Genomic DNA, 27,574 nt, shown 5'->3' with positions numbered 1-27,574 from the left:
GTGGGCTCTGGGTGCCGGCCCTCCCTCCCCAGGCGCTGACCCTCCCTTTGTCCCTTGCTGTCCTCAGGATCCTTGCCTCTCCGCCCTGCTTCTTGACAAGCTCCCAGCACCTGGAGCCCTGCCAGCCTGTCGCCCAGAGGCCGAGCGCCGCTGTGACGTCTGCGCCACACACCTGCAGCAGCTCACACGGGAGGCCATGCACCTGCTGCAGGCCCCTGCCAGCCACGAGGACCTCGACGCCCCCCATGGAGGCCCTAACGTCGCACCCCCCAGCACCACGACCAGCTCGAGGGACACGCCAGGACCAGCAGGTCCTGCAGGGAGGCAGCCAGGCCGAGCCGGGCCAGACAGGACCAAGGGGCTGGCCTGGCCCCCCGGGCCCAGTGTCCAGGTGTCTGTGGCACCTGCAGGTCTTGGAGGGGCGCTGAGCACGGTCACCATCCAGGCTCAGCAGTGCCTGGAGGGCATGTGGAGCGTCTCGCGGGTCAACAGCTTCCTCCCGCCGGCGTGCCTGGTGAGTGCCTTTCTCAGCGGATGGGGGCTGCTGGCCTCCTCCCTCAGAACTGGGCTTCCTTCGGGGGTTTCTGTCCACGCTGAGTGCCCTGCAGTAAGGCTTCCCTGAAGGGAGGGACTGCGGGCATGGGGCTTCCCCAGGCACTCCTGGGGCCCCACATCAGATGCACCCTCCATGATGCACAGCAGCTGCTCTCAGGTCCCTGCCTGACCTTCTTTGGGAGCACGTGCCCTTCCCTGGCTGTCTTTTGAGACTGGGGCTGAGGGCTCACCAGCGCCCAACACAGGGCTTGACGATGCACAGTGCACCGTACGTAGATCAGGGCTCACCAGCGCAGATGGAGTAGGAGGGCCCTTGCGGCAGAGTGAGGGCCCATGCGGAGGCCTGGGGGTGCGAGGCATCCATGGACGTCGGTGTGTGTGGCTGCGTGGAGAAGCCTCCCTGCATCGCCCGCCCGTGTGGCACCCCGGGGGCAGAGGGACGTGTGGGCCCCCCTGCATCGTCCGCCCCTGTGGCACCCCGTGGGCGGAGGGACGTGTGGGCTCCCCTGCATCGCCCGCCCCTGTGGCACCCGGGGGGCAGAGGGACGTGTGGGTGGCTGTGAAGAGCCCTGTTATTGCCTGGCACACTGTCCAGTCACCGCAGAGCAACCAGCACAAGCTTGCCCTTCTCCCTTGGTCTCCAGGCCTGGTGGCATTTCCAAGGGCAGACAGAGGTGCAGAGACCCCGTAGTCTCTGGGGCAACATTGGCCGCTGATCCTGAGGCCAGCCAGACCCTGCCCTTGCCTTCTGGGCTTTCGGCCTCCCTGTGACTGGTGAGGTGGCCTGTCTGGACATCAAGATCCTGCCCCAGCTGGGGGCTGGCCTTGGCTCTAGCTGCCTTGGCACTGGCTGCTGGGCTGCCCTAGGGGTCGAGGTGCACAGAGGCCCATGGGAGGAACTTCTGGACACCCCCTGAGTCCCAGTTGGTGTGGTGATTCCCCGGTGGCCTCGGGACCCACACCCTTTCACCTATGAAGTCCCTGGTGAGGCCAAGAGGAGGGAGCCCTACCCTTGCCATGAGGTGCCTCCTGGCCCCAGGGCTGGGCATCCTGGGAGGGGTAGGTGGGAACGGTGCTAGGGGCTGCAGCAGGTGAGCTGGGCAGCATCCTGGAGGAGGTGGCATTGAGCTGGGCGTGTGTGGAAGAATCAGGGGCTGGGCCTGAAACCCAGGATGGTGGGCACAGGTGCCTCCGTCTCCTGCTCTTGTCTCCCTGGGCCACTTGGCCTCACTGCACCCTGTCTGTTGCTGAGGGTCCCAGCGGGTGGGGGTGGAGAAGATTGCAGACCCCTTGCTGGGCAGCCCTGCTGGTGGATGGCGCACTGTGAACGGCAGGCATTTAGGCACCCTCTCTGTGTTACGTGCACATTGATCGTGGCCAGGGTGGGTGGGAATGGATTTATAATTAGACAACAGTCTGGGCAATCAATAGGGAGATTATTAGAACCATAAATAGAACTTTAGGATTCAGATGAGGTAATTTCCCCTGAACCAGGGCATCGATCATTAGCGTGGCCCTGGAATGTTAATGTTGCCTGTTAGACTCTAGAGTTAAATACTTGTGGAGAGACACGCTGCAAATCTCCACCACAGACCGTCAGCCACCCCTGGGCCGAGTGAGATTGTTCCAAGGCGAACATTGATCTGGGGCGAGCGGGTAGGACGGGGGTGCTGTAGCCCTCTCTGTTACACGATGTGGAGAGGAGGGGCAGGGCCCAGCCATGGCACTTTGGCCTCGGCCGAGGCTTAGCAGGGGATGCTGAATGTGGCTGGGTCTGGCCAGAAGAGGCTGATCCTTGGAGGGGTGGTGGGTGGCCCAGGGCTCCCAGGACCCCCTGCAGCCACAGGTGGGGCCTGGAACATCCCACATCTTGAGCATCCAGAGACTCCTGGGCTATGGAGCCGCCTGGCAGGGCTGTCCAGCGGTTCTTTCCTGGCTGTTGGGCCAGGCCCTGTGCCTGTCCCTGTGCCTGTCCCCCACCCCTCCTGGCCTGAGAGCTCTGGACAGTGGTCATGGGGGCCACCCCAGTGCCCTGTCTGCACCACCAGAGGCTGTCAGGGTCTGGGACACGCTGCGAACTGTGGCGCGTTTCACACTGTGAACCAAGCTGCGAGACTGAGGCTGTGACCTTCAGGGCCCACAGTGGGCTGCAAGCGGCACAGTGGACGCCCACAGAGGGGTGGCCCGGTGGGCAGTGTGGGGTGCTGAAAGTGTTGGCGGTGGCCCAGAGGAGCTGGGGTGCCTCCGTACATGGAGGTTGGGTGGCACCAGCTTGGGGGCTCTTGCCACCCCTGTGCCGGACCGCAGGGGCTCTGGAGGGTGTCCCATGGTCCTCACAGCTGAGACAGGCCAGGCAGGGCCAGATCTTTCAACTCAGGGCTGTCCAGGCCCTAAGGCCCTTTGAGTGACGAGGCTGGAGCTTCGCGTGGGTGGGTGAATCCGCCCCATGGGGCTCTACAGGGTGGCACACATCCACACCTGTGCAGGGGTGACACTGGCAACGGAGAGTTCAGCTCTGAGCCTCCTTGGCCGCTCCTCAGCCCCTCCTCCTCCCTTTCTCCCCCGACTTTTCAGCACAAAATAGCACCCAGTGAAGCATTTATCTGGGGGGCTGGTGTCTTTCGCGGGCCAGAACCTTACAGATGCGTTTAGGCTTGGAGGGTTCCTAAGAAAAGGGTTAGCTTGGCGTTTCCTAAACTGTGTTCCATGGAACCCTGGTGTTCCCTGAGGTCGCAGGTGCTCTCTGCTGGCCGCCTGGTGCCTGCTGTGGTTAGGAAGCTCCCACTGGGGTGGGTCCCGTGCGGCTATGCTTGGGGCCCTTGGCTCTGCGCCCCTTGGCCTGACGCTCCCCTCTCTCCTGCCTTTCCTTCCGCTGCTGCTGTGGCGCCTCCATCACATGTTCTGTTTGGCCGCCCGCCCCCCCTCTCTTCTGCCCCCGTGTTGTGGTCTTCCCTCTCGCCGTCCTCCCCCGCCCCCGGCTCTCGCTTTGCCAGACGGCTTCTTTTGGCATGCCCGGGCTCTGCTTCCGGCAGGAATTGGCAGTGGCCGTCCCGGCGGATGGGGCGGTGTCCCGGCAGCGCGTGGGACGGTGGAGCCGAGGCGCGTGCCGGACTCCTGAGACAGGTCAGTGTGGGGAGGCCCAGCTGGCCGCAGGCCTGCACCGTTGCTGGGCGGGGCCGGAGCCTTCTGGCCGGAGGTGGAGAGGCCGGCTTGAGATGGGGGAGGGCTCGGGCCCTGTGGGAAGAGGGCGGAGGAGCCGGGTGGGCTGTGGTGTAGCAGCTCTGTCCTTGTTGTGGCCCCTCCAGCCTCAGTGCCCCTGTCCAGTGGGGGAGGCAGGGTATCCTGGTGCCTCACTGGACACTGTGATTGGGCCTGGCCCAGGATGCCAAATGTGGCCCCACGGTGGTGCCATCGCGACAAGCCACCTGTGGGTGCCGCGCTAGCTGTGGGTGGTACGACCCCGACCCTGGCCCCCAGGAGAACTGGCCCTGGGTGCTGACTGCCATGCCCAGGTGTGCTCAACCAGACCCAGCTCTGCTTGGGGGACTCAGGACCTACTGTTAACATTGTAACTTTAAAGAACTCTTTCCTGTCTGCTTAGCAAGGGAGTTTAGGCCTTTGATAAGGAACACATACATTAAGTGATGACATAGAATTCACATTTGAGGTGAGGGGGTGGCTTGGAGAGGGAGAGGGCTGGCTGGGCTGGGTTCAGAGGGATGTATAGGAGTTCCTGGCCGGCAGGCTGGTAGTGGGATGTGGTGTGCTGGCACAGTGTCTAGTGAGCTGTTCCAGGTCCCAGGTTCGCCCTTTTCTGCTACTGGGCAGTCCTTCTGGAAGCCCCGGAGGAGTGGCTGGTGCCTAGGGCCTGGGAGGGCACCCAGCTTCCATCCAGCCTAAGTCTTGGGGCTCTCTGTGAACTTCCTTTCGCAGACTTGATTCTGTTGCAGGTCCCGGGAGGGGCCTGGAAGCTGGTGCCGGCCATGGGTTGGGCAGAGTGAGCCCCTCCATGGTGGTGAGGAAGGAGACTGGGACGGCAGGGCCTCTGTCTGGAGTGTCCCTCCCAGGTCCTGGGGTGACTTGTTCTGCTGATGTGCCATGCCTGGCCTCTGACCTGTGCCACTTGGGACACCCTGAGGATGCTGGGCCCTCCAGACCAGCCCACGTCCCCTCAGCATGGGGACCCCAGTCCTCTGCCAGCCTGGGCACAAAGGACACCTCGGGCAGTGGTTATTGATTGGACACTTGGGGCCGAATGACGGTTGGCACCCGGGTGACTGTGACCTGACCAGGCCATGGTGCTTAAGGGGGTCCTTGGAGAGCTTGGGGCAGTGGGCCCTTGGGGCGGGCGGCCGGGGCGAGGGGTGGCCAGGCTGAAGCAGGCTGCCTTCCCTGCCCTGCCTGAGGTTGCATCCCCCCACGCAGCCCAGGGCCAGGTTTGGCCTGAGGGTCCCACGTGTCTGGGAACGGAACGTGTGGAGGTGGAGCTCATGTTTGCTGGGCTGTCCCGGACGTTTAATTACGTTTGTGCTTCATTATGAGGCGGCCTCCCTTTCTGGGATTTATTTGAGCTAATGAGTTGGAAATGCCAGGGTAGTATTTCAGATGAGGGAGCGCCATACATCACCATACGTGGGGCAATTAGTGCTCCTGCCAAATAGTTATTGGGGTTTCTTCTCGAATTATGCCGCTGGGTGCTCCCGGGTGGCTCAGGGGTGAGAGGGTGGGGGGTCTGTGTCCATCGGTCTTGACCAGTGTGGTCACTGCGATTCTGGAGCTTGATGGGGGAGAGGCAGAAAGTCTGGCTCCTGGGCCACCGTCTGCCTCCCTCTCTGCCTCCAAGGAGTCCTGCTGGGGCAGAGCACCCACACACCCCGAGCCGGGGCTGTGACCTCAGGGCCCAGGCAGGCCTTCCACACTGGCTCTGTCTCCCAGCTCTGATTTCTGGGGCCTTCCCGGCTTCACAGGCTGGGCCCTGGCGGTGCAGAGCCTCCAGGAATGTGCTGCGCTCTGGGGTACCCAGGCCTGTCTCTTCCACTCCAGGTGCCAGGGGCGGTGGTATCTCTGCCCTTGGGTTCCTCATACGCACTCTCTCCTTCCCTCCAGGCCGAGGCAGCGGTGGCGGCCGTGGCGGTGGCAGACACGGTCCGAGAAGGTCCCCCCGTGGCGGGCCCTGATGGTTTGTCGAAGGCCTGGGGCCGTGGTGGGGCCTGCACATCTGCTCTGGTCACCCCCACCCCGGGCTCGGTGGGGGGCTCCACAGGCCCCTCAGCTGCAGCCTCCTTCTTCATAAGGTATGTCCTGGGGTTTCCTGGGTAGCCTCATGGGCGGGGCCCCATGGCCCCGGCTCTGAGCCCCTGGGGACCTGTGGGCCGTTCCTGGGGAACGTCGGGCGTGCTTGCTGCCAAGATGAGTGGATGGGGAGCTGCACAGAATGCAACTGCTGAGCTGCTCGCAACCTGCCGGCCTCTTGGGCCCCATGCCAGGACAGCACTTGTCCTGTGGGTGTCAAGAGAAATGTTGGGGGCATCTCACCCTTGGGGGAGCACTGCCAAGGAGGGGCTTTGTGGCCAGGACCCTGCCTGAGTTGGAGCCTGGTCCCTGCCTCTTCTGAGCTGTGCAATCTTGGGCAAATCACCTAATCTCTCTGTGCCTGGGTTTCCTCCCATCAGCTGGGCTCTTCCTCATAGAGTCGCTGTGACTGCAGCAAGAAAATGTGTGTGAAGCCCGGAGAATGTGGCTGGCCCAGAGTGGGGCAGCTCAACTGTGGACACTGGGGGCTGCTCGGGGCAGGTGCAGGCTGGGGCCATAGAGATGACAAGGCCGGTCTTCAGGGCAGCACGAGGGGAGGGGCAGCAGGGGCTTGAGTGGGTGCCCACAGTGCCAGTCGGGCTTTTGGTTGGCAGGTCCGGCTCCACCAGGGCATCCCCCATTGGGGGACCGTGTCTGACATCACTTGGTTCCTTTCCCAGGCCGTGAGCTCGGGTGCCTGCTTTCTCTGCGCTCCCGTCTGCTGACCCCCACCACTGCCAGAATGCCAAGCCTGAGGCCCTGCAGGCACCAGGTCCTCGACCGACTGCTGTTGTGGATGTGGTGGGCCAGGCAGAGGGAACAGGGGAGCAGAGGTGGGGAGGGGGAGTCGGCATGGAGGGGCATGGCGTGGGAGCTTCCACTGGGCCCTTCCCGGCAGGGCGTTTGGTCCTGGGGACCCGTGGCAGAGCCCCCTCTTATCCTTGGGTGTAAAGATGCGGATCACAGGATGTAATTGCCATAATGCCTGGTAATGGCAGGCCCAGCCGCGGGTCACTGTCCCATTAGCAGCCCCGCGCGGGTGCTGATAAGCTTGAACATGCATCACACCCGACGGCCAGAGACGAGGGCGTCTTATCAGCGCCGGCCCTGGGGACCGTGCGGTCTGATTGCAGAGTGACGGGGCATATGATTAGGGCATTGTCGCACGCCGTGCGCCGGGCTGAGGGCTGATGAGCACACCACCGCATTGGAGCCCAGCCAGGCCGCGCACGTGACCAGTGTGGCCTCAGCGCCACCCCAATTAGGCGCCGAGAGCACGGCGGGTGGGGGCCCTGGTGGGAGCAGATGGGGGTCCTGCCCAGCTTGCTCTGGGGTCCCCCGTGTGTGTGCCAGCCCACCCCGTCACAACCCGCCTAGTCCTGAATTTAAGGGCCTGTGCGGCTGGACTGGGCACGGGCCTGTGGCCATGCTCCTTTGGGTCCTGTTTGGCAGGAGGATTTGAAACGTGGAGCCTTCCAGAAAAGGAAGAATAGCTGCAGTGCTCAGAGCTCCCCCCATCCTTGATGCTAAGCCCCCTGGTGCCCAAGGAGAGTTCCTGACCCTGGAAAGTAGGGGTAGGGTGTCGGCCCCCAGCCTGGCTCATTGGTGTCCTGGAGTCCAGCAGAGCGGCCCTGGCTGCCTTTTGTTTGGGAACTGAGGCTGGTGCCGCTCCCCAGCCTCGCTGCCTGCTGACCTTGGGAAGTTACCATAGAAACCAGCGCATCAGGCTGGGGACCCAGAGGCGCGTCTCCCGAGGCGGGGGGTGCTGCCGCCGCCATTACTTCCAGCCTGTTAGGCACCCTGGGTCTCAGCGGCTCCTGCCAGGCCACTGCAGGTGGCAGGCCGTGGGTCAGGTTGTGGCGGCGGATGTCTTGGCAGGTGGGCCCCGTCGGTGGGTGCCTAACGTGGGCTGGGGTCAGTGGTGGGTGACCCACCACTGGGTGAGTCCAGTGGGACTGCAGTACCCTGAACCCTCGGGGTGAGATCAGAGGGAGTGTCTGCTCCTGGGTTTTGTGGATGTGGGCGTGGCTCTGAGTGGGGATGAGTCCGCTAGGAGACAGCGGAGCTTCAGCGCCCGCCCCAGGGGTCTTGGGCACGTGCTGAGGATACCTTCTGTGCTCCCACCTCCACCCTTGCAGAGGACCCGGGAGGGGTGGCACTGACTCCAGCCCCTGCTCTGCCCTTGGGAAGTTTCCAGTCTGGAGGGACAAGGGGCACCTCTGTGGAGGCAGCCTTAGATGGCAGCATGGGACCCGTGCAGCAGCCGGGGCAGAGTGGTCTCTCAGGGAGCGGGCTTTGAGGGTTAAGTAGGAGTCTGGCAGGCAGCATTGCCAAGTGGGGACAGAACGGGGTAGAGGTCAGGAGTTTGGGTTTTTGAATCTTGTGGGCCTAGGGAGTCTCAACTCTGCTGCTGCCCACAAGCGCCCCAACCCTGGCTAGGACACCAGCCTCAGGCTGCCCCCGATCCTTCCAATGGCCTCTGGACTCCTCATCTCCACACCGGGAAGCTGGGATGTGCAGTGATCCCATGGGTGCCCGGGTGCCTGGGTTTCGTTAATGCTAACAAGGGCATAGATAGAGCAGGGGCTGAGCCCCATGCCCTCACCCCGTGGGTGGGGCCTGGTGGAGCTGCAGGGACTGAGGCCGCGCAGCTGTGATAGAGCTTGGCATGCTGGCCCAGTAAGTGTTCAGAAAGGTGGGGTGCGTGGACCGGGTGGCCCCCAGGGTTAGGAGTTTTCCAAAGGCTACGGTGACCCCCGAAGGCTCTGGCAACTCTGATGATACTGTCTGCGGTCCCACTGGTTTGTGCTGGCACTGGGAGCCTCTGCAGTGCCGCCTCTGAGGTACTTCCACCATCACACTCTCACCTGCTCGCTGCCATACGAGACCCCAAATCAAATGTCTTCGAAAAAACTGCTAAAGGAGTTTGCTTCCCTCTGGTGGGGGGCACCTCATGGCACACGCAGGTACCCAAACCCCCCACTCCCCATCCCATTGTGGCCTCAGCAGAGCCCCCCGGTGTCTGCCTGGATGCCCAGGCCCATGGATGGTCAGGCTGGCACCTAGCAGAAGTACAGCGCCTAGCGGGGGCGGTGCACTCCCCAGAGGCTTAGCTGGGGACCCACATGGAAGGCACTGTCTGGGGAGATGCCCCCCCACCTGTCTTCTGGCCTGTGGCTGAAAATCCAGGACACAGGAAGTGCAGGCCACAGCAGGGCTGGGAGTTGGAGAGGCTGATGGCTCAGTTCCTGGCCTCAGGCCCCAGCTGCCTCCAGCTGGGGTCCAGGGTCCCCTTCGCAGGTCTGCAGGACCCAGCTGGGGTCCCCCAACGCCTGCCCTGGTTCCTTGGTGAGGCAGGTCTGGCAGGTGGCAGGTGTCCCTGGGGTGAGGTGGAGTAGGGAGGGTGGGGCTTAGTCCACCAGCCCCACACGGCCCAGTGTGGAATCTCTGGGTTGGCCATAACTGATTCCTGCACGCGACAGAACAGGCTCGTGTGTCTCCTTGGGGTAATTAAGGGCCTCGCCATCAAGGCCAACTGCCTGTGAAATTACCCTCTTGTTTGGAAGAGGTGATTTTTCTCTGTAAAAAGGAAAATATTTCCCTTTCTGTTGACGTGAATCGATGGCCAGGGCCAATGAGCTCAGGCAAGGCTGTGGGATTGCAGCAGGACACCCGGTGGCTCTGGGGGCCACTCAGGAGCCCGCTGTCTGGTTCATCCTCAATCACGCATATTCTGAGGTCTTCTGTGAGCATCTGCCCCAGACCCCCTGCTGGGAGGGACACAGCTGTGTAAACTGGTGTCTCACGGCAGGGGGTAGTTTCTATAGAAGCAGGAGGTGCAGGGGCTGGGGACGCCCATCTCAGGGCATCAGGGCAGGCTTCCTGGAGGAGGTGGCTTGTGAAGATGGGGGCTGTTTATGCAGGTGAAGTTCCTGCTTTTCTGAGTCGTCCCTTCAGAGTCAAACCCCTCAGACTTGCGCACTGAGGGCTGCTGCTCCCTGGCAGTGTTGGGTGTGGGTGGTGTCTGCCGTAGCCTGGGGAGACAACCCCCACTGCTCAGAAAGTAAGTTCGTGCCTCCGCAAGGCTGGTGGCCCTCGAGGGCTGTTGAACCCAGGCATGGTAGCCAGGTGGGGCTGCTGTGTCTGACGGGTGTTTCCATGGGGACCTGAATTTCATCAAAGGAGAATGCCCGTTCTGGGGCCTCGTTAACGCAGTGACAGGCCTTTGAGTCATACCAGGGAGGTAACCCCGTAAAAGCAGGCACTGGGAGGGCCCAGGGCTGGGGTGCAGCGTGTTGACGATGGGCCCCAGGAGGAGGGGGCGCCTCAAGTTAGGTCAGATTGTAGGGTGGAGATGTGCGGCAAACAACCTTCCAGACTTCCAGGGCTGGTGGAACCGCAGAAGACGCCGGGTCCCAGCCTCTGTCTAGGTGGCCTGGGCCCTGGGTGTGCTTGCTGTGGCCCAGGCACACCTGAGGTCTGTGCTGGAGGCGCTGGCTCCTGGGAGGGTCACTGGAAGGGCAGAGCCCTTGTGGCCTTTCGCATGGCCGATGGAGCAAAGCACCAGCCTGGTTTTGGCCTCTGCAGACCTAAGGCTCCAGCCCCAGTATCCCTCTGGCCTCTCCAAGTGCTGCTGCAGTCTCCGGTGCTCCGTGTCCCCTGGAGGCTTGGGGGTGTGGGTGCTGATGCCCTACTTCCCACAGCCTTGGGTCAGAGCTGGTACCCTGACCCCACCCAGCCTAGGGAGGGGCTGCAGGGGAGGTTTGAGGAGCTGGCTCTGGGTGGGCGTGACCTCTCCCCGTCCACTTGAGGCCGAGCCAACGCTCTCCAGTGAGGGCCTGTGCTGGGTGTCCCCCTACATCCATTTCCAGAGGAGTAAAGGGGTGCAGGGAGTCTCCCTGTCCCTTATAGGGGCCACCATGGGGACCATCCTCAGCCCCGCCTGTCCAGGCAGGCTGGGGGGCTTCCCACCTGCACCTGCAGGGCCCTACCCTTCCTCCCTCCATGCCCTGAGAAACCTGGGGGTCCCAGCCTTGGGGCAGCGTCAGGCAGCGGGGTGGGGCAGCCCTGTCCCTGTCCTGCCTGCTAGATGTAGATGTTTTCCAGAGCAGGGCTGCAGCTTCTTCCCTTGTGGGCGGCTGGCTGGAAGCTGAGGTGTAACCCAGGGTTGTGGGGTAGGGGATCTGGAACAGGAGGCTGAGGCTGGGGTGGTGGGTGGGCAGGAAGAACCCCAGAGCAGACAATGGTGAAATCCAAGCCTTCTCCCACCCAGGCCCCTACATGCGCAGATGCAGCCCTGCCTGCCTGCCTCTGGCCTCGCCCGGGCCCCTGCCCAGTCTCTCTGCCCCTCTGGGGGCTCACTTTGAGGTTTGGGTTGTGGCTCTGTCCTCTGCACTTCCCAGCGTTCCCCTCTGCCTGGGCTTCTTGCCCTGTGGACAGACGCACAGGCGCACAGACACACAGACAGCGCGGGCGACTGTGTCGGCCTCCACCCTGTCCCTGATCTGCTGTGTGAGTGATCTTTGGGTGAGGAGGGGACAAGGGCCTCTTCCTTGCAGGGCAGTTGTGAGGTTTACAGAGATGAGGCTTAGGCACGGTATGGGGTCCATGCTGGCGATGCCAGGTGAAATCCAGGGGTCTCAGGCACACAGGCCTGGGCCCCAGGACGCAGGTGCCGTTGCTACCTCCAGCTGTGGGCAAAGAACCCAGGTCCCCGCGGCGACGGGCTTCCCACACCTGGAACGACCAGGGCTTCTGGGTAGCCCTGAGTTTGGTTCCTGGGATTCTTACTCCTGGCACCACCCGCCCCCCCCGCCTCCGCCAAGCTCCATGTCTTGCCTGGGTGGCTGCAGGCACCGCCTGCCACCGCCCTGTTAAGGACTCTGCCATGTGTCGTAGATTACTTTTATTTTCCGCGATGACACCTCACTAGGAGGAACGCCGTCCCTGGGGTCTCTTAAAAGACAGCTCCTATTCAAGATGAAAGAAGTTAAGCAAAACGCCGGCGCTGCAGCCGCTGCAGTGGGGGCCGCGAGAGGCTGGGCCCGGCTCTAGGGTGCAGGTCCTTCCACACTGCGGTCAGTTTTAGGGAGTCAAGATAGACTTGAGAGGCTGAGGACTGTGGGCGGCGTGGGGCACGTTAGGGGACAGAGGAGCCCAAGGTGGGTCGGGAGAGCACCAGTGGGCAGCGTTCACCACACCCTTCGCCGGGTGGCATCCTGGCCTCTGGCCCGCATGGGAGCACTCCTTTTGGGAGGTGGTGACACCCAGTGTGTGTGTTCGTGCCCCCCTGCGGCGTCCTGGTGTCCCTGTGCTGGTGGGTCCACAAGCCGGGGTAGGGGCTCTGGGTGCCTGCAGCAGAAAATGTGCTGGGAGGGTGTGGGGCCCTGCAGGGGTGGGGTGGGTGGGCCACAGAGAAGCCACGCCAGGGAATGAGTGGGTGTGGCCCAGTGACCTGACCTGGGTACACATCCCCAGCAGCAGGGTTAGCGCAGCCAAGGCTCAGGCGCAGCGGGCCTGCACTCTGTGTGTGTGTGTGTCTGCATGTGTGTGTGTGTGGTGGTGCTTGTGCATCCAGGTGTGCATTAACCAGGCAGGTGGTCCAGACAGGTGGCACAAAGATCCAGGGTATTGTCCAGGCAGGTCCAGGCAGGAACCAGGATCCTGTGGAGCAGGAAACCAGAAGACAGGAAGGAAGGATCCAGAAAGGACCAGAGGAACTAGAACGAAAGGACAAATATTCAGGTGGACAACCATGGAAACCAGGGAAAGGGAAACCAGGAGGAAACCAGGAAACCAGGTGGAGGAAACAGAGTAAAGGTGGTTCAGGTAAGGTGGTTCAGATTTTTCTGTGTTTCCTCCCCAGATCCCTTTGTCTCTGTGTGAGTATGTGTGTTCCCCCAGGAGTGTCTGTGTGCCTCAGGTCTGTCTATGGTCTGTGTGTCTCCATGTCTCTTTTTATGCGGTTCTGTCTCAGGTGTCTCTGTGTTTCTGTATGCATGTGTGTCTGTGTGTGTCTGTGTGTGTGTTTCTGTATGTGTTCATGTGTGTGTGTGCATCTGTTTGTGTGTGTCTCTGTATGCATATGTGTGTCTGTTTCTGTGTTTCTGTATGCATGTGTGTGTTTCTATGGGCTTGTGTGTCTCTGTGTTTGTGTGTGTGTCTCTGTGTCTCTATGCATGGTAGTTCAGGTTTTTGTATTGCATGTGTGTGTTTCAGGTAATTTGCATGCATGTGTGTGTCTGTGTCTCTATGCTTGTGTGTATCTGTGTTTCTGTGTGCATGTGTCTCTGTGTGTTTCTATGTGCATGTGTCTCTGTGTGTTTCTGTATGCATGTGTCTCTGTGTGTTTCTGTGTGCATGTGTCTCTGTGTGTTTCTGTGTGCATGTGTGTGTTTCTGGGTGTCTGTGTGTGTCTCTGTAGGGTGTGCATGTCGAGGTCTCCTGGGAGTCCGCCCCAGTGGCTCCCAAGCATGCACTGGCCTCCCCTGGGGGGTGTGTTAAACCCAAGTGTCAGCCTCTCCCCGGGAGGTCCTGTGGTCTGGAGGCTTCGGGAGACTGCACCTTCTGGGAGTCCTGCACTGTGGGTGCAGGAATCCCGCAGCCCTGGAGGTGCTGGGGCAAGGCTGAGCCTCAGGGTGGACTGTGGGGTAGGGAGGTGCTCACCCTGGCTGAGGGGCAGGGTGGCAGCGGGGGCACTTCCCAGCAGCCCTGAGTGGCGAAGGGCCACAGGGGCCCAGGAGCGGGGCAGTGGCTCCAGGATGGCTCTAGGGCCTCGGCGTACGGCAAGGGGCGAGATAGCCTCACCTGGGGCCTGGGGCGCGGTCATCTTGATGGCAGCATTAATTGAGCTCCTCCTGTATGTGGGCACTGTGCTGGGTGCCCTGAGGGTGTCAGTTCATTAGGGCCACACAGAGGCCTCCATTGTCACCTCATCCCACTTTGGAGATGTAGAAACTGAGGCACAGGCACGCCAGGTGGACGTGCCCAGGTCACAGCTGTGCATGGCTGCCCACAGTCTGGGCATCGGGTGGGAGCAGCTTTCACTGTCCAACCCCCACGGCAGCTGCAGGTGGGGGATGAGGGCACAGCCCGTGGTGGGGGATGACATTCAGTGCAGAGTGCACGGAGGGGCGCTCAGCCTGTGTGGGTCTGGACCCTGTCACAAGTTTGGTCCGAATGCTGGGCAGAGCCCCTGGGGCAGGGACGCCACGGAGGCCCCAGCCTGAACCATCCAGTTGCAGAAATGAAGTGCAGGCCTCCCAGCCACATTTTGGGCTGTGTTTCCTGGGATGGTGGCTGATGAGGTCCCCGGGTGGGACCGCCTGGTAACTCGCAGGCGGGTGACAGGAACAGCTGCTGTCACCCACCACTGATCCTGCTTCTGCCTCTCCTCCCCAGGGCTGTGCAGAAGCTCAGCTTGGCCTCCAAGCGGAAGAAGCCCCACCCGCCACCACCTCCAGCCACCCGCGGCGCCTCCACCTACCCCACCGACTTCAGTGGGGTCCTGCAGCTGTGGCCGCCCCCGGCGCCCCCCTGCCTGCTCAGGGCTGCCTCCAAGACCAAGGACAACCCTGGCAGCATCGGGAAGGTAGACGCAGCCCCGAGTTCGGGGCCCTGGGTGGGGAGGCCAGGGGCGTCTGAGAAGATGCAGGAGGGGCGTGGGAGTGGAGGGGCTGCCACTTCCTTCTCTGGGTTGGATAAGAGTGGTCAGTGGGGTGCCATGGGGAGACTGAGGCCCAGGTGGCAGCAGGGTGCCTGGGAGCCTGTGCTGGGCTGGGACTGAGGGGATGGGCGGGGAGTGGCGCGTCCTAGGGGTCCCGGGGCACGTGCTAGGTTCATCGTGGGGTGGGACAGCCAGGTCACGGGGCTCCCAGGGACTAAGGATTGGGTTTGATTCAGGGAAGCCCCTCACGAAGGCTCCACTGAGACGCGGCCCTGAGGGGGCTGGAGGCAGGAGGGGGCTCTGTGCTCTCCAGAGTCACCGTGTGCAGGCGGGCCCCTGCTGTGGGAGAGGGGGATGTGTGTGAGGTTGATTCTGGCGCCGCGCTCCAGATGGGAAGGCTGCAGCCTGTGGAGGGCACAGGGTCTCCATCAGTGATAGGACAGGCTGGCTCCTGGCTGCCCCTGGAGCTCTGAGCCTGGGGCCTGTGGCTTGCTGGTTGTGCCCTCCAAGTCTTGGAGAAATTACCTGCCCCTGGCCGGATGGTGGCCCTGCCTTCTGCTGGGAGCTGGCAGTGCCTCGTTCATGGGCCCATGGAGGGTGGGAAGCCAGTCACACAGCTCTGTGTGTGCCCCCTGTGGCTTTTTCCCGCCCCTCTGCCTGCTCTGCAGCCAGCCCCCTCCCGCCAGCACCCCGAAAGCACTGCCTGGTGCCTCCAGGCCCAGAGGAGGCCTTGGAGGCTCTGTGCCCCATGTGGGCCATCAGCTCCGTGTCCTTCTGGACTCAGTTGGACCACGATTCCCAGGGGTTCAGCTCCCCAGGGACAGGGTCTGGAGGGGACTCTGTGCCCACGTTGGAGACCCCCTGACAGAAGGCCCCTGTCCCTGGGTCTGGGGCTGCCACAGGCCCCTCCCACTGCCCTAGCTGCCCTGGGTCTAGGGTGCCAGGAGCACCCCCTGCCCCCGTGGTCCTGGTGACAGCCTGCTTGACGTTCACAGCTCTGTAGTCCTGCAGGGGCCTCCACACCTTGGGGCTTTGTTAGAGCTCGGGAGGTGGCAGGCTAGTGGGAGGGTTCTGAACGTGCTGGCTGCGGGGAAGGGCTTTAAGTGACTGTGTGTCCGGCCCTGCCCTCAGTGGTGCAGCTGTCGGGGGGCTCTGCCCGCTGCCCGCCCAGTGATGTAGTGAGCGTTGTACTTGCAGCCCCTGGAATGCTAATTTCAGTGACTTGAGCCCCCCAACCTCTCCAGGCCAGTCCTGGCGTGACCCAGTCCTGACCCTGGGTCCTCCCCACCCTCAACAGTCCCCTTGAGACGGGGCAGGTGGGTGCTGTGGGCCAGGCGGCCGCTGCCTCAGCCGTGTGGGCTGCAGAGCTGGGGAGGACGCCGAGGTCAGGTGTGGGTGGTGGTGGGCAGGCAGCATCCAAGTTCCCCGCCCGGCCTGGGATCGGGGCCCTGGCTCTGGCCTGGGCCTGGCACTCAGCCTGTTTGTGCCATCTGGTTGGGGCAGGGGGCAGAGGAGTCAGCAGCTCCTTCAGGAGTCCGCAGCACTTTTCCCAGGGCCCCGCGTTTCTTAGGGGACAGCTTCTGCCCCACTTCCTCCTGGGGGCAGCCTTGGCCGGGCTTCTCCCTTCTCTCCATGGCAGTCACACCCCCGCCCTGCCCCGGAGCGCTCAGTGCTTCCCCAGCAACAAGGAGCCCTGGGTCACCAGCCTTCCAGCCCCTCCACCCTCCACACCCCCCAGCTTCCCGGGTGTTATTAGCACTAATGTCACATAGTCAGAAATGCCGCCTGAAAGGCGTTTAATATTGTCACAGAAAAGAAGTTAGATTACGTTCAATTTCTGACATTAATGTGCTACTTAAGATAATTCATCACATTGTGGTATTAAAAAGACATCCCTGTCTGGGTGGGTGCTGAGCAGCGCCCCTCCCCCTCGCTGCCTGGGCTACCCCTCCAGAGCTGGAAGCCCTTTTTTAATGCAAAATGTGTTTTTTCCCTACCAGGCAGCTATTCAGTAGGGCTTTGTAATATCTGAACATTTAGGGGAGAGACTTGCTGTGCCTTCTCCTGCAAAGACCCTGTCATTTCCTTGAAAGGGTTCGCTCTCGGCAGACAATGGCCTGGGCTGGGACCAGGGCAGTGTGGGGCAGGCTAGATGGCCGGTGCCCACACTGTGGGCTGCTCCATCCCCTCCCTGGGGAGGCCCGCACCCTCCCCTCCCTCCTGGTTGTGAACCTGTTCTGGGATTAATGCCGCTGGTGGAAAGGGCGGCCGGCAGGTGTTGAGAGCCGAACCGTGGGCCTCTCCACGCCACTCCTTCCCGCTAGGAATTCTCTCATATCTGCAGAACCCATTTGGCTCCTGAAGTGGTGAGGAGTTCACGCTGGAAAAAAAATTGCCAAAAATTACCGGGAAGTGCACGTTTTCGTCTGCTTTGCGGCGGCGTCTGGAAATGAAATAGTTTTGTTCACGTTGTCAGGGGAATAAAAGAATCGATTCTCGCCTAATGGAGCCCAGGTTCTGAGTAGTACAATAGAAAAGTGTTTCTTCACGCTGCTCCCCGGAGAGCGGGCACTCCCGACTCCAGTGGCTTGCATATCAATGTGCCCCGTGCCCAGGGGGAGTAGATGGCGCCTGGTGCGAACTACCCACGGTAAACCAATTTTGCCGGCGTTATGTATGTGTCACTTACAATTAAATCCGTGAAAAATATTGGCTCTGAAATGCGTCTCGGGTAATTTGATTTACGCTGTAGTGGAGAAATCAGAGAGATCAGTGCAGAGTGGACTGTGGTGTCCTCCAGCAGGAAATGGGGCCTGTCTCCGGCCCTGCGTTGGAGCCCTGGTTCAGGGTGGCCCTCCTGTGCGCAGCCTCTGCTGGGTCGGAGCCGCTGCCTCCTGGCATCGAGACACCAGATCCACCTGTGTGGGGCGTCCCTCCTGTGCGTGGGTTTCGGAGTGTTTGCAGTGATTGCTCTGGGCTCTGGTATCCTGGGTCCTGCCCCTCCCCGGCATCTGTCCCCTCTCAGGGTGCTGGGGTTGGTGTCAAGATCTTCCAGTGCCCGTGTGGGGCCCAGTTTGGGATCTGTGTGTGTGTGCTTTGGAGACACCATTGCTTCTGCCCAGCACCAGGGCTGCCTGGTTCCCTGCCAGCTCGGGAGGTCAGGCTGGAAGCCCAGCCCCACCCTCAGTCTGCGCCCCCGGGCCTCAGTCTCCCCAAGCCTGCAGTGGGGCCGGTCCCTTGGATGGGATCCTTCTTGTCTTGCGCCTCCCCGTTTGCATGCGAATGGGCTTCCCCCTGCTTTCTGCTGACCCTAGTCCGGCAGGCCACAGGGTGCCAGGGTTCGGTTCCCTCAGCTGGCCCAGGTCGGAGGCAGCCATGCCCCTGGATGGCTCCCCTGGCAGCACCAGCCCTCTGCGGCTCTCACCCCTCTGTGGGGCAGTTCATTCCCTTATCTTCCAAGTGCTCCACCTCAGCCTGGGGAGCAGCCTGCAGGGGCTGGGCCGGGGGGCTGTGCTCCTCCCTCCTGCCCTTTCCTGGCCTGAGCTGCTCTGCAGTACCTGAGCATCCGTCTGTCTTTTCATGGAGGCGCCTGGAGCCTGCCGCCCCCTCATTCTCTGTGCCGCACGTTCGGTGCTGACAGGCTGTGCACAGGCCTTGCCTCTCCCTGGCCCTCTCTCACCTTCTCTCTGCTCTGCTGACCTCACATGGGATCTGCTCTCGCCTGGAGCAGGGGCGCGGTGTCCACATTCCTGCGGTGGGGGTGCCAGTGTGAGGCCTGGCCCGCTGTCCCCTCCTGAGCTGGGCCCCTCCTGCCCTGTAATTAGTGGCCAGCTGGGCGGAGGCAGCTTCTCAGGTGCCGCCCACTTCTGCCCCAGGTGAAGGTTATGCTTCGGATCTGGCCCGCACAGGGGGCCCAGCGCTCGGCCGAGGCCATGTCCTTCCTGAAGGTGGACCCTCGGAAGAAGCAGGTGATCCTCTATGATCCCACCGCCGGTCCCCCAGGCAGCGCAGGCCCCCGGCGAGCCGCCACTGCTGCAGTTCCCAAGATGTTTGCCTTCGATGCCGTCTTCCCCCAGGACTCCGAGCAGGTATGGGCAGGCGGACTGGGCGTCCTCCTGGGGGTCTGGAGCTGGGCTGCTGGCTCAGCACATGGGTTAGATCTGCGCCTGCTTTTCCGTGCCGGGTGCAGAGGAAGAGTGAGCAAGGGGGGCCCGCTGCCTGCGGTGCCTGCCGGCTTACCTCCCTCATCCACCTGGCCAGCGTCCTTGGGTGTCTTCACCTGCCCCTGCTGAGGCTCTGGGCCAAAGCCACAGGGAAAGGCCTGGTTTTCCGGAGCCCGCCCTCCGGGGAGGTTTTCTGAGCAGCTGTTGAGCTCTGGGCTCTGGGGGCGCCCGGTGCTCCCTGCTCATGCTGAGCGGTGGACCGTGTGGCCGCGTGTGCATCTCTCTACGTGTGGTGGTCTGCCCTCGGCAGCCGGACTTCTGTGCTTTGCGGGTGTGTGTCTGCACGTGTCTGGCCAGTCCCTCCTGCGTGTGTCCTGGGTCCTGTTCTTGTGTGTTCTGTGCTTTCCGTGTGCACATGGGACCTGTCCTTGGTCCCAGGTGTGCAGCCCAATCTCCTTGTGGGCTGACTGCCTGCATGTGCCAGGACAGACTGGCCTCAGGCCCACAGATGTGGCAGAAGGAAGGGGCCACAGCCCCTGGGCCCTGGCACCTGCCTGATTCTCTGTGCCCCCCCAGGCCGAAGTCTGCTCGGGGACCGTGGCCGACGTGCTCCAGTCGGTGGTCAGCGGGGCTGATGGCTGCATTTTTTCCTTTGGCCACATGAGCCTGGGTAAGTGCCCTTGCCCTACCTGGATGGGTCCTGCCGGCCACCCCCTCCCATCCTCATTATGGTGGTTGTTGGCAGCTTCCGGTGGGAAAGGAGGCTGGTTCTACACATGGGCAGTGGTGGGCATATGGGGTGAGGGGCTTGTGGAGAGGAAGCTGAACCCCTGCAGAACTAAAAGGCAGAGGGCTTAGGATGGATCCAAAGAGGCCCCTAAGATCTCAGTGCCCCCGGTTGACCCCAGGGACCCCAGGAGCCATAAAGGCTCCTTGCATGGTGTGTGGTGGGGCCTGACGCCTTCGTGGCCCCCAGGCAAGTCGTACACCATGATCGGGAAGGACAGCTCGCCGCAGAGCCTGGGCATCGTGCCCTGCGCCATCTCCTGGCTCTTCAGGCTCATCGAGGAGCGTAGGGAGAGGACGGGCACCCGCTTCTCCGTCCGGGTCTCAGCTGTGGAGGTGTGCGGGCGTGACCAGAGCCTGCGGGACCTGCTGGCCGAGGTGGCCCCTGGCAGCCTCCAGGACGCCCAGTCTCCGGGAGTGTACCTGCGGGAGGACCCTGTGTGTGGGGCACAGGTGCGCCTGCCTACTGTCCCATCCTGGGGGAGGGGGGCTGTGCTCGGCCCTGAGCTGCTGAAGACACTGCAGGCTCTGCCTTTCCTGCAGCTCCAGAACCAGAGCGAGCTGCGGGCACCCACGGCCGAGAAGGCGGCCTTCTACCTGGATGCGGCCCTGGCGGCCCGCAGCACCAGCCGAGCGGGCTGCAGTGAGGACGCCCGACGCAGCTCCCACATGTGGTTCACGCTGCACGTCTACCAGTACCGAATGGAGAAGTGCGGCCGGGGAGGAAGTAGGTGCCACGCCCGCACTCCCAGACCCCTGGGGACGCGTGTCAGCGGAGGCCCAGGCACAGGGGCCCGTCATCCAGTGGCCCCTGGGGATGTCCCTAGGGTTGTCCCCTGCTTGGGCCTGGGGTGGGGCTGTGGAGCAGGGTCTGGGGGCCCCTGGCTACACCATCATTTGCTTGTCTTGCGGTTCCAGTGTCCGGAGGCCGCAGCCGCCTGCACCTCATCGACCTGGGCAGCTGTGAGGCGGCATCTGGCAGGACCGGGGAGGCTACTGGGGGTCCCCTGTGTCTGTCCCTGTCGGCCCTGGGCAGCGTCATCTTGGCCCTGGTCAATGGAGCCAAGCATGTGCCGTACCGGTGAGTGTGGGGCCTGGGCAGGTGCCGACCAGGGTGGCCCCTTGGTGACCTGGTAAATCCGTGTCTGGTGTGCCCGGTGCTGCTGTGGTCCCCAGCTCCTCAGGGCTTTGCTCCTCCACCACTTGACAGGCCTTGCTGCCCGTGGGCTGCCTGGGGCACCACGCTGTGCTGGTGCCGGAGCTGGGTGGGAACGAGACTCATCCCAGGGCTGCCCTTGGCCAGCCTTTCCCTAAGTTCCCTTCCCAAGCCCTTGGTGTCTGAACCGCCTCGACCCCCAGGGACCACAGGCTCACCATGCTGCTGCGTGAGTCCCTGGCCACCGCCGGCTGCCGCACCACCATGATCGCCCACGTGTCGGACGCGCCAGCGCAGCACGCGGAGACACTCAGCACCGTGCAGCTCGCTGCCCGCATCCACCGCCTGCGCAGGAAGAAGGCCAAGGTGCTCCCCACCTCCTGCCCACCTCATCCTGGGGCCCTCCCGGCTCCTGTGTCCACTGCAGGCCTCTGCTGGCCTGGTTGGGGCGAGGGGGGGCAGCAGGTGGCCTGGAGCCTGAGTACATGTCCTGTGTGTTCTGGTGTTATGAGACTGTGCCCTTGTGGCCCTCCCTGGGGGGTGAGGAGCCCAGCCTGAGATCTCTGGATGCCTTGGGGCTTGCTGTATGCGGCTTGTGGTGGCCTCACTCCAGCCTGCTGCCCCTGCACAGGCCCTGGGGTGCTCAGGAGAGCCACACCAACTCCACAGGGACTTCTTAGGGACCCATCTCTGGGGCTAGAGGGTGGAGTTAGGGGCACTCTGGGGTTACATGGCCCTTGGTGTGAGTCCTGGCCACTGGCCTGGGCATGCATGCTTGTCTTTTGAGCTTCCCGTTCTCTCCCGGTGTGGGGTAACACCATTTTCTTTGTAAAGTTGCTAAGAATGGTCACTTAGGTTCTTCCCCTGAGACTCAGTACCGCTCCCAGTGTTTGGCGGGACATGGTCGGTGGTGGCTGCTGTGGTTTTCATCTCAGTGACCACAGCACTGGCCCTGTGCTCTGGGGAGGGTCGGGGAAGTGGGGTTGGGATGGGATGAGTGGGTGTAGGGGAGCCTGGGCTCACCAGCTCCACTTTTCTTTCCCCAGTATGCCTCCAGCTCCTCTGGCGGGGAGAGCTCCTGCGAGGAAGGCCGGGCCCGTCGGCCCCCGCACCTGCGGCCCTTCCACCCACGCACTGTGGCACTGGACCCCGACCTCATGCCCCCCTGCCTGCCTGGCGACCCCGATTACTCCTCCAGCAGCGAGCAGTCCTGTGACACGGTCATCTATGTGGGGCCTGGTGGAGCAGCGCTGTCAGACCGGGAGCTCACCGACAATGAAGGTCCGCCTGACTTCGTGCCCATCATCCCTGCCCTGAGCCGCCACCGGCCCTCCAAGGGCCCCCGAGACGCAGACCACTTCCGCTGCAGCACCTTCGCGGAGCTGCAGGAGCGGCTGGAATGCATGGACGGCAGTGAGGGTCCCTCAGGAGGTCCAGGTGGCACCGATGGAGCTCAGGCCAGCCCTGCCCGTGGGGGCCGGAAGCCCTCGCCACCGGAGGCTGCATCCCCCAGGAAGGCCATGGGCACCCCGATGGCTGCCAGCACCCCTCGAGGCAGCTCTGGCCCAGACACCCCCCAGAGTGCCCCTGAGCCCTGCAAGGCCACTGTCTGGGGTGACCAGAGAGAGGATGGCAGCACTTGGCCCCAGCTGGTGGTCCCGGAAAAGGCCGCAGTGGTTGGAGGCAGGAGGCCATTGCCCAGCCCGGCTCCCCCACCCCCTCAGTTGCTGGAAACCTGCAGAGCCCCGGAGGAGCCTGGGGGAGAGGGCACTGATGGAGTGGCACGGACCCCTCCCGTGGGCATGAGTGGGCAGGTGGCTGGGTCCCCGATGATTCCTGGGGCCACCTGCCCCCGCCTGGCTGCTGGCAGTCGCTGTCCGGAGCGGGGCCTGCTCACCACCACGGTGACCCTGCAGCGGCCTGTGGAGCTCAACGGCGAGGACGAGCTGGTGTTCACGGTGGTGGAGGAGCTGTCCCTGGGGGGGCTTGCTGGAGCTGGGCGGCCCACCAGCCTGGCTAGCTTCGACAGCGACTGCTCCCTGCGGGCCTTGGCCTCGGGATCCCGGCCGGTCAGCATCATTAGCAGCATCAACGATGAGTTCGACGCCTACACCTCTCAGGCCCCTGAGGAGGGACCCCTGGAGGGGGCGGCCTGGGCCGGCAGCAGTCACGGCTCCTCCATCAGCTCCTGGCTCAGCGAGGTCAGCATCTGTACTGCCGACAGCCGTGGCCCCACGCCGCAGCCCCCCTTCAGCCCCGACTCGCTGGCAGGGCTTGACCCTGGGGGCCCCCCTGCCCTGGATGGTTCCTTGGGGGATGGCAGCTCTGGGTTCCTGGAGCCAGACAGACCTGACAGTCCCGGGCCAACCTGGGGTCTGTGCCCTGGGGAAGTGGCTGCAGTGGCCCCATCCCGACCCGGCAGGGAGCCCCAGGCCGGGCCCTCGCGGGGGGCATCTGCAGCACAGACCATCCACTCCAGCCTCCCCCGGAAACCGAAGACTGCCTCTGCCACCACCCGTGTGGGCTGCACTCGCCCGGGCCAGAGCCCACCTGGCCGTGGAGGCCTCTTTGAGGACCCGTGGCTGCTCCGGACAGGGGAGTGTGATGTCCAGGCAGCTTTTGCCGGCAGGGCCCCCAGCCCCACACTTGGCTCCCCCCGGCTGCCTGAGGCCCAGGCGATGCTAGCCTGTGCCCAGAGAGTGGTGGACGGGTGTGAGGTGGCAGCCAGGGCGGCCCGCAGGCCAGAGGCTGTGGCTCGGATCCCACCGCTGCGGAGGGGTGCCACCACGCTGGGTGTGACAGTGCCAGCTGCGTCCTGGGGGGATGCTCCAGCAGAGGTGGTGGCCTGCTCGGGCAGCCTGAAGGCCTCCCCCACCAGCAAGAAGAGTCTGGCTCCCAAGGGGGGCTTCCTCCCGAGGCCCAGTGGGGCGGCCCCCCCGGCCCCACCCATGAGAAAGTCCAGCCTGGAGCACAGGAGCAGCCCGGCCTTGGCGCCTCCCCATGCTGTGAACCTGCCGCGTGCCGGGGCTGCTGCCGTCCTTCGAGGGGAGGAGGAGCCCAGGCCCGGCAGCCGGGCTGACCACTCTGTCCCCAGGGCCACGTCCAGCCTGAAGGCCCGGGCCAGCAAGGTAGAAGCGGCACATCGTCTTGCCGGCCACGCGTCTCTGGAGCGGTACGAAGGCCTGGCGCACAGCAGCAGCAAGGGCCGGGAAGCCCCTGGGCGGCCTCCCCGAGCCGTACCCAAGCTGGGTATGCCACCGTCCAGCCCCACACACAGTCCAGCTCCTGCCTGTAGGAGCGGCGCAGCCAAGGCTGTGGGGGCCCCCAAGCCCCCTGCAGGTGGAGGCAAGGGCCGTAGCCTAGTGGCTGGCGGGTCGCGGGCTCTGGGGCCTTCGGTGAAGCTGTCGGCGGGTTCTGTGCCGGGCCGGAGCCCTGGCGGCCCTGTGGCCGGTCCCAGAGCAGCCCCACGGGCCGGGCCCAGTGTCGGGGCCAAGGCCGGCCGGGGTACCATCATGGGCACCAAGCAGGCGCTCCGGGCTGCTCACAGCCGTGTCCATGAGCTGTCGGCCAGTGGAGCCCCGGGCCGAGGTGGCTCCTCTTGGGGCTCAGCGGACTCGGACAGCGGCCACGACAGCGGTGTGAATGTTGGGGAGGAGCGGCCACCCCCAGGCCCAGCCTTGCCCTCACCCTACAGCAAGGTGACTGCCCCCCGGCGGCCCCAGCGCTACAGCAGCGGCCATGGCAGTGACAACAGCAGCGTGCTGAGTGGAGAGCTGCCGCCCGCCATGGGCCGCACCGCCCTTTTCCACCACAGTGGTGGCAGCAGCGGCTATGAGAGTCTGCGGCGTGACAGCGAGGCCACTGGCAGCGCCTCCTCTGCTCCTGACTCCATGAGCGAGAGTGGGGCTGCCTCCCCAGGTGCCCGCACCCGCAGCCTCAAGTCCCCCAAGAAGAGGGCCACAGGTAGGTGCGGACGTGCACAGCCCTCTACAGTTGATGGGCTTTCTGTGTGTAGCTGTGCACAGCCCTCCACAGTTTACAGAGCTTTCTGTGTGTAGATGTGCACGGCCCTCTACAGTTTACAGGGCCAGGAGATGCTGGACAGACGGGCACAGCCTTTGGTCCCAGACGCACACAGCCCTGGACAGTTTACAGACTCGCCTGGGGCTTCCTGTGTGTGGACGTGCACAGCCCTCTGCAGTTTATAAGCACCCTGTGCTTGCCCTTCTGTGGCCCCACCCTGCCCCAGGGGTCAATCCTAGTCTGTGTCAGGGCGAGCACAAGGGCAGCCCTGCACGGGTCGCCAGGCTGGGGCACTGGACTTGGTTTGGGTCCCGGGCCTGGTGCCTTGCTGGCGAGTGTCCAGCTGCCTGGGAGGGCCCCACCAGGGCTGCCCCAAGGGACAGAACTGCTCAGATCATGGCAGGGAAAGTGGGGGCACTCTCGAGAGCTGTGGGCCTGGCTTGGGGTCGGCTCCCTCCCTGCCCTGGGCAGAGCACCAGGCTGAGGATTCCTGGAATGGACCCCTAAGGTCTCCCGGTCAGGACTTGGGCTGGCTCCTCAGCGTCCCCTCAGGGGCTGTGCCTGGACTGGGCCCTGCCTCTGCTCACCCTGTGCCCGGCTCTCTGTTCCAGGTCTGCAGCGGCGGCGCCTCATTCCCGCCCCACTGCCCGACTCTTCTGCCCTGGGCCGCAAGCCCAGCCTCCCCGGGCAGTGGGTGGACCTGCCCCCGCCCCTGGCCGGCTCCCTGAAGGAGCCGTTTGAGATCAAGGTGTACGAGATTGACGACGTGGAGCGCCTTCAGCGGCCCCGCCCCACCCCGAGGGAGGCCCCCACCCAGGTAGGGCTGGGGTCTGTGAGCCCTGGTGGGGAGGCCTGGTCACAGATGGCAGAGTGAGCCATCTGATGGGCTCATCAGGCCTCTGGGGCTGCGGCCGCGCAGCTCCTGACCTCACTTTCTGTCCACAGCCCTCCCAGGACACGAAGGTAAGAGTGGCTCTGCCCAGCCCAAGCCTGTGGCAGCTCCGACACTTTCCTTGGGCAGTGGGTGGGTGGCTGGGGGGTCCTGAGGCCACTGCTGCTGTCTGCTGGAATTCTCCCCAGTCGTGGGGAGGGTGGTCCTAGAGCGGTGCCAGGACCCAGACAGGCATGGGTGGGCTGCCCCAGGTCCGCCCCCTGCCCGCCCTTGGGGCCCCACTGTGTGCCTGCCAAGGTCTGGCAGGTGAAGGGAGGCGGGGGCCACGGCAGGGCTGCTGGGGGTCTCTGGGGAGAGGGTCCCATGCCTGAGCCCCCGACCCGGCCTGCCTCCCAGGGTCTGGCGTGTGTCAGTACAAGGCTGCGGTTGGTGGAGCGCAGGCAGCAGCGGCTACGGGAGGTGCAGGCCAAGCACGAGCACTTGTGTGAGGAGCTGGCCGAGACCCAGGGCCGGCTGATGCTGGAGCCTGGCCGCTGGCTGGAGCAGTGTGAGTCCTGCCTGCCCACGGACCCAGCCTGGCCCACCATGTGCCCAGACGCCTGCCCTCCCCTCCCCTCCCCGAGCCCCGTTGCTCTCCTGTACCTGCTCTCCCGTACCTCGTGGTGGGAAGGCTGGAAGGCAGGGTCGGCCGGGCCAAGATGCCTTTCCTGGGGACTCTGGGGGGCCAGGTGGCTGCCCCCAGCCTCGGGCCTGACACAGGTGCCCCTCCCCTCTCCTCCCCTTCCCAGTTGAGGTGGACCCGGAGCTGGAGCCTGAGTCGGCCGAGTACCTGGCGGCCCTGGAGCGAGCCACGGCAGCCCTGGAGCAGTGCGTGAACCTGTGCAAGGCGCACGTCATGATGGTCACCTGCTTCGACATCAGCGTTGCAGCCAGTGCTGCCGTCCCGGGGACGCAGGAGGTGGACGTCTGAGGCTGGGCACCAGACAGGATGGGGTGTGCAGGGGGCTGGAGGACGGGACGTGGGATGGAGCGAGGATGTGGTGGGGGCTGTAGGAGGAGGATGCGGAGGGGTTTATGTGCAGGACGGGAGTCTCGGAGAGGAGACGGAGGGCGGGCCGGCCACGCGGTGGACAGAGTGAGGGTGCCAGAGTGACCAGAAGACCGTCACCACCCAACAGCAACGCAAGTGCCTTTGACCTTGATTTGGACTTTTCTCCCTTTTGCATTTGGTGCTACAGACTTGAGACACCAGCAGAAGTTGTGTTCAGCCCGGCCCCGCTGCGCCTGTCTGGCCCGGGGCTGGCGCCGGTTGTGTTTGCGTCCGTCTTGCCTTCTTTGCAACCAAGCAGTTTTTGTGGAGCGGGACTTACCTGCGTGCCCCAGGGGTCTTTCAGGATTCAGGATGACTTTTCTTTTACAATGGTTTCCTCTCGGCAGAGCCCGGGTTGTGGGGTTCTCGACGCAGATCCATCCCGGGGTCTCCTGGGCAGGGACGGCTGACCTCGAGTCCCCTCCCTTCCCGAGAACCTGCTCTGTCCCGGGGGCAGCTAACAAGGGCTGAGCCCCAGGCACAGGTTGCCTCTTCCACGGCAGGAATTTTTACCAAAACCACAAGCAAAAAACAAAACAGACCACCACGACCAACAACAGAGATAGGGGGATAGGGTTTTGTAAAGGTTCTGTTAGGTTCCTATTTTTATATCATTTTGCTCATAAATGCGGAATTTGCTGTGGGAATTTGAAGACAAATGATCTATGTTTTTATGGTTTTCTAGGGAAGGTGTCCTGGGGGCCAGGCTGTCTCCAGCTGTGGGCGGCCTGCTCCCTGTGGGGGGCACCCTGAGCAGGGTGGGGGGCCTTGGGAGGCACTTCTTGCCGAGTGCAGACAGGGGTGATCCTGCCAGCGTTTGCGACGTCCCCGCACGACAGGCTCATACTTTCTGAGGATCGTGCATAGTATAGGACGTCTGAACCTTTGTACAAATGTGTAGATGACATCTTGCTACAGCTTTTATTTGTGAATTAAAGATGCATCAGTGGTT

General features: G+C 63.6%; 1 protein-coding gene across 4 annotated transcripts; it reads left to right on the top strand.

The window, feature by feature from the left end:
- Positions 1–86: 86 nt before the first annotated feature.
- Positions 87–27,574, top strand: KIF26A (kinesin family member 26A). Of its 4 annotated transcripts, XM_031667772.1 has the most exons (13): positions 4,911–5,849; positions 14,248–14,437; positions 18,388–18,600; positions 19,252–19,345; positions 19,652–19,914; positions 20,005–20,188; positions 20,380–20,542; positions 20,821–20,983; positions 21,664–24,580; positions 25,252–25,457; positions 25,586–25,603; positions 25,929–26,079; positions 26,321–27,574. In XM_031667772.1, exons 1-13 carry the CDS (start codon positions 5,554–5,556, stop codon positions 26,500–26,502), a joined length of 5,040 nt encoding a protein of 1,679 aa, XP_031523632.1. In that variant the 5' UTR covers positions 4,911–5,553; the 3' UTR covers positions 26,503–27,574. The 4 variants fall into 4 exon arrangements, 3 of the variants coding, with proteins under 3 accessions (XP_031523631.1, XP_031523633.1, XP_031523632.1); XR_004184748.1 differs by lacking the exon at positions 26,321–27,574 and adding an exon at positions 87–514 and having other exon boundaries at positions 5,662–5,849; positions 25,252–25,603; positions 25,929–26,034; XM_031667771.1 differs by lacking the exon at positions 26,321–27,574 and adding an exon at positions 87–514 and having other exon boundaries at positions 5,662–5,849; positions 25,586–26,034.

Source organism: Papio anubis, chromosome 7 (genome assembly GCF_008728515.1).
Source record: "Papio anubis isolate 15944 chromosome 7, Panubis1.0, whole genome shotgun sequence".
Classification (NCBI taxonomy): Eukaryota; Metazoa; Chordata; class Mammalia; order Primates; family Cercopithecidae; genus Papio; species Papio anubis.
Note: the sequence above shows the minus strand (reverse complement) of the source record. Positions and strands in the feature narration are given on the sequence as shown.

What these genes read in the sequence shown, in the direction of transcription:
- KIF26A (XM_031667771.1), top strand. Translation starts at nt 197, where the DNA reads ATGCACCTGCTGCAGGCCCCTGCCAGCCACGAGGACCTCGACGCCCCC. An exon ending in TCCCCCAGGACTCCGAGCAG is followed by an intron (nt 18,601 to 19,251) that starts GTATGGGCAGGC and finishes GTGCCCCCCCAG; the next exon opens with GCCGAAGTCTGCTCGGGGAC. An exon ending in GAAGTGCGGCCGGGGAGGAA is followed by an intron (nt 20,189 to 20,379) that starts GTAGGTGCCACG and finishes TTGCGGTTCCAG; the next exon opens with TGTCCGGAGGCCGCAGCCGC.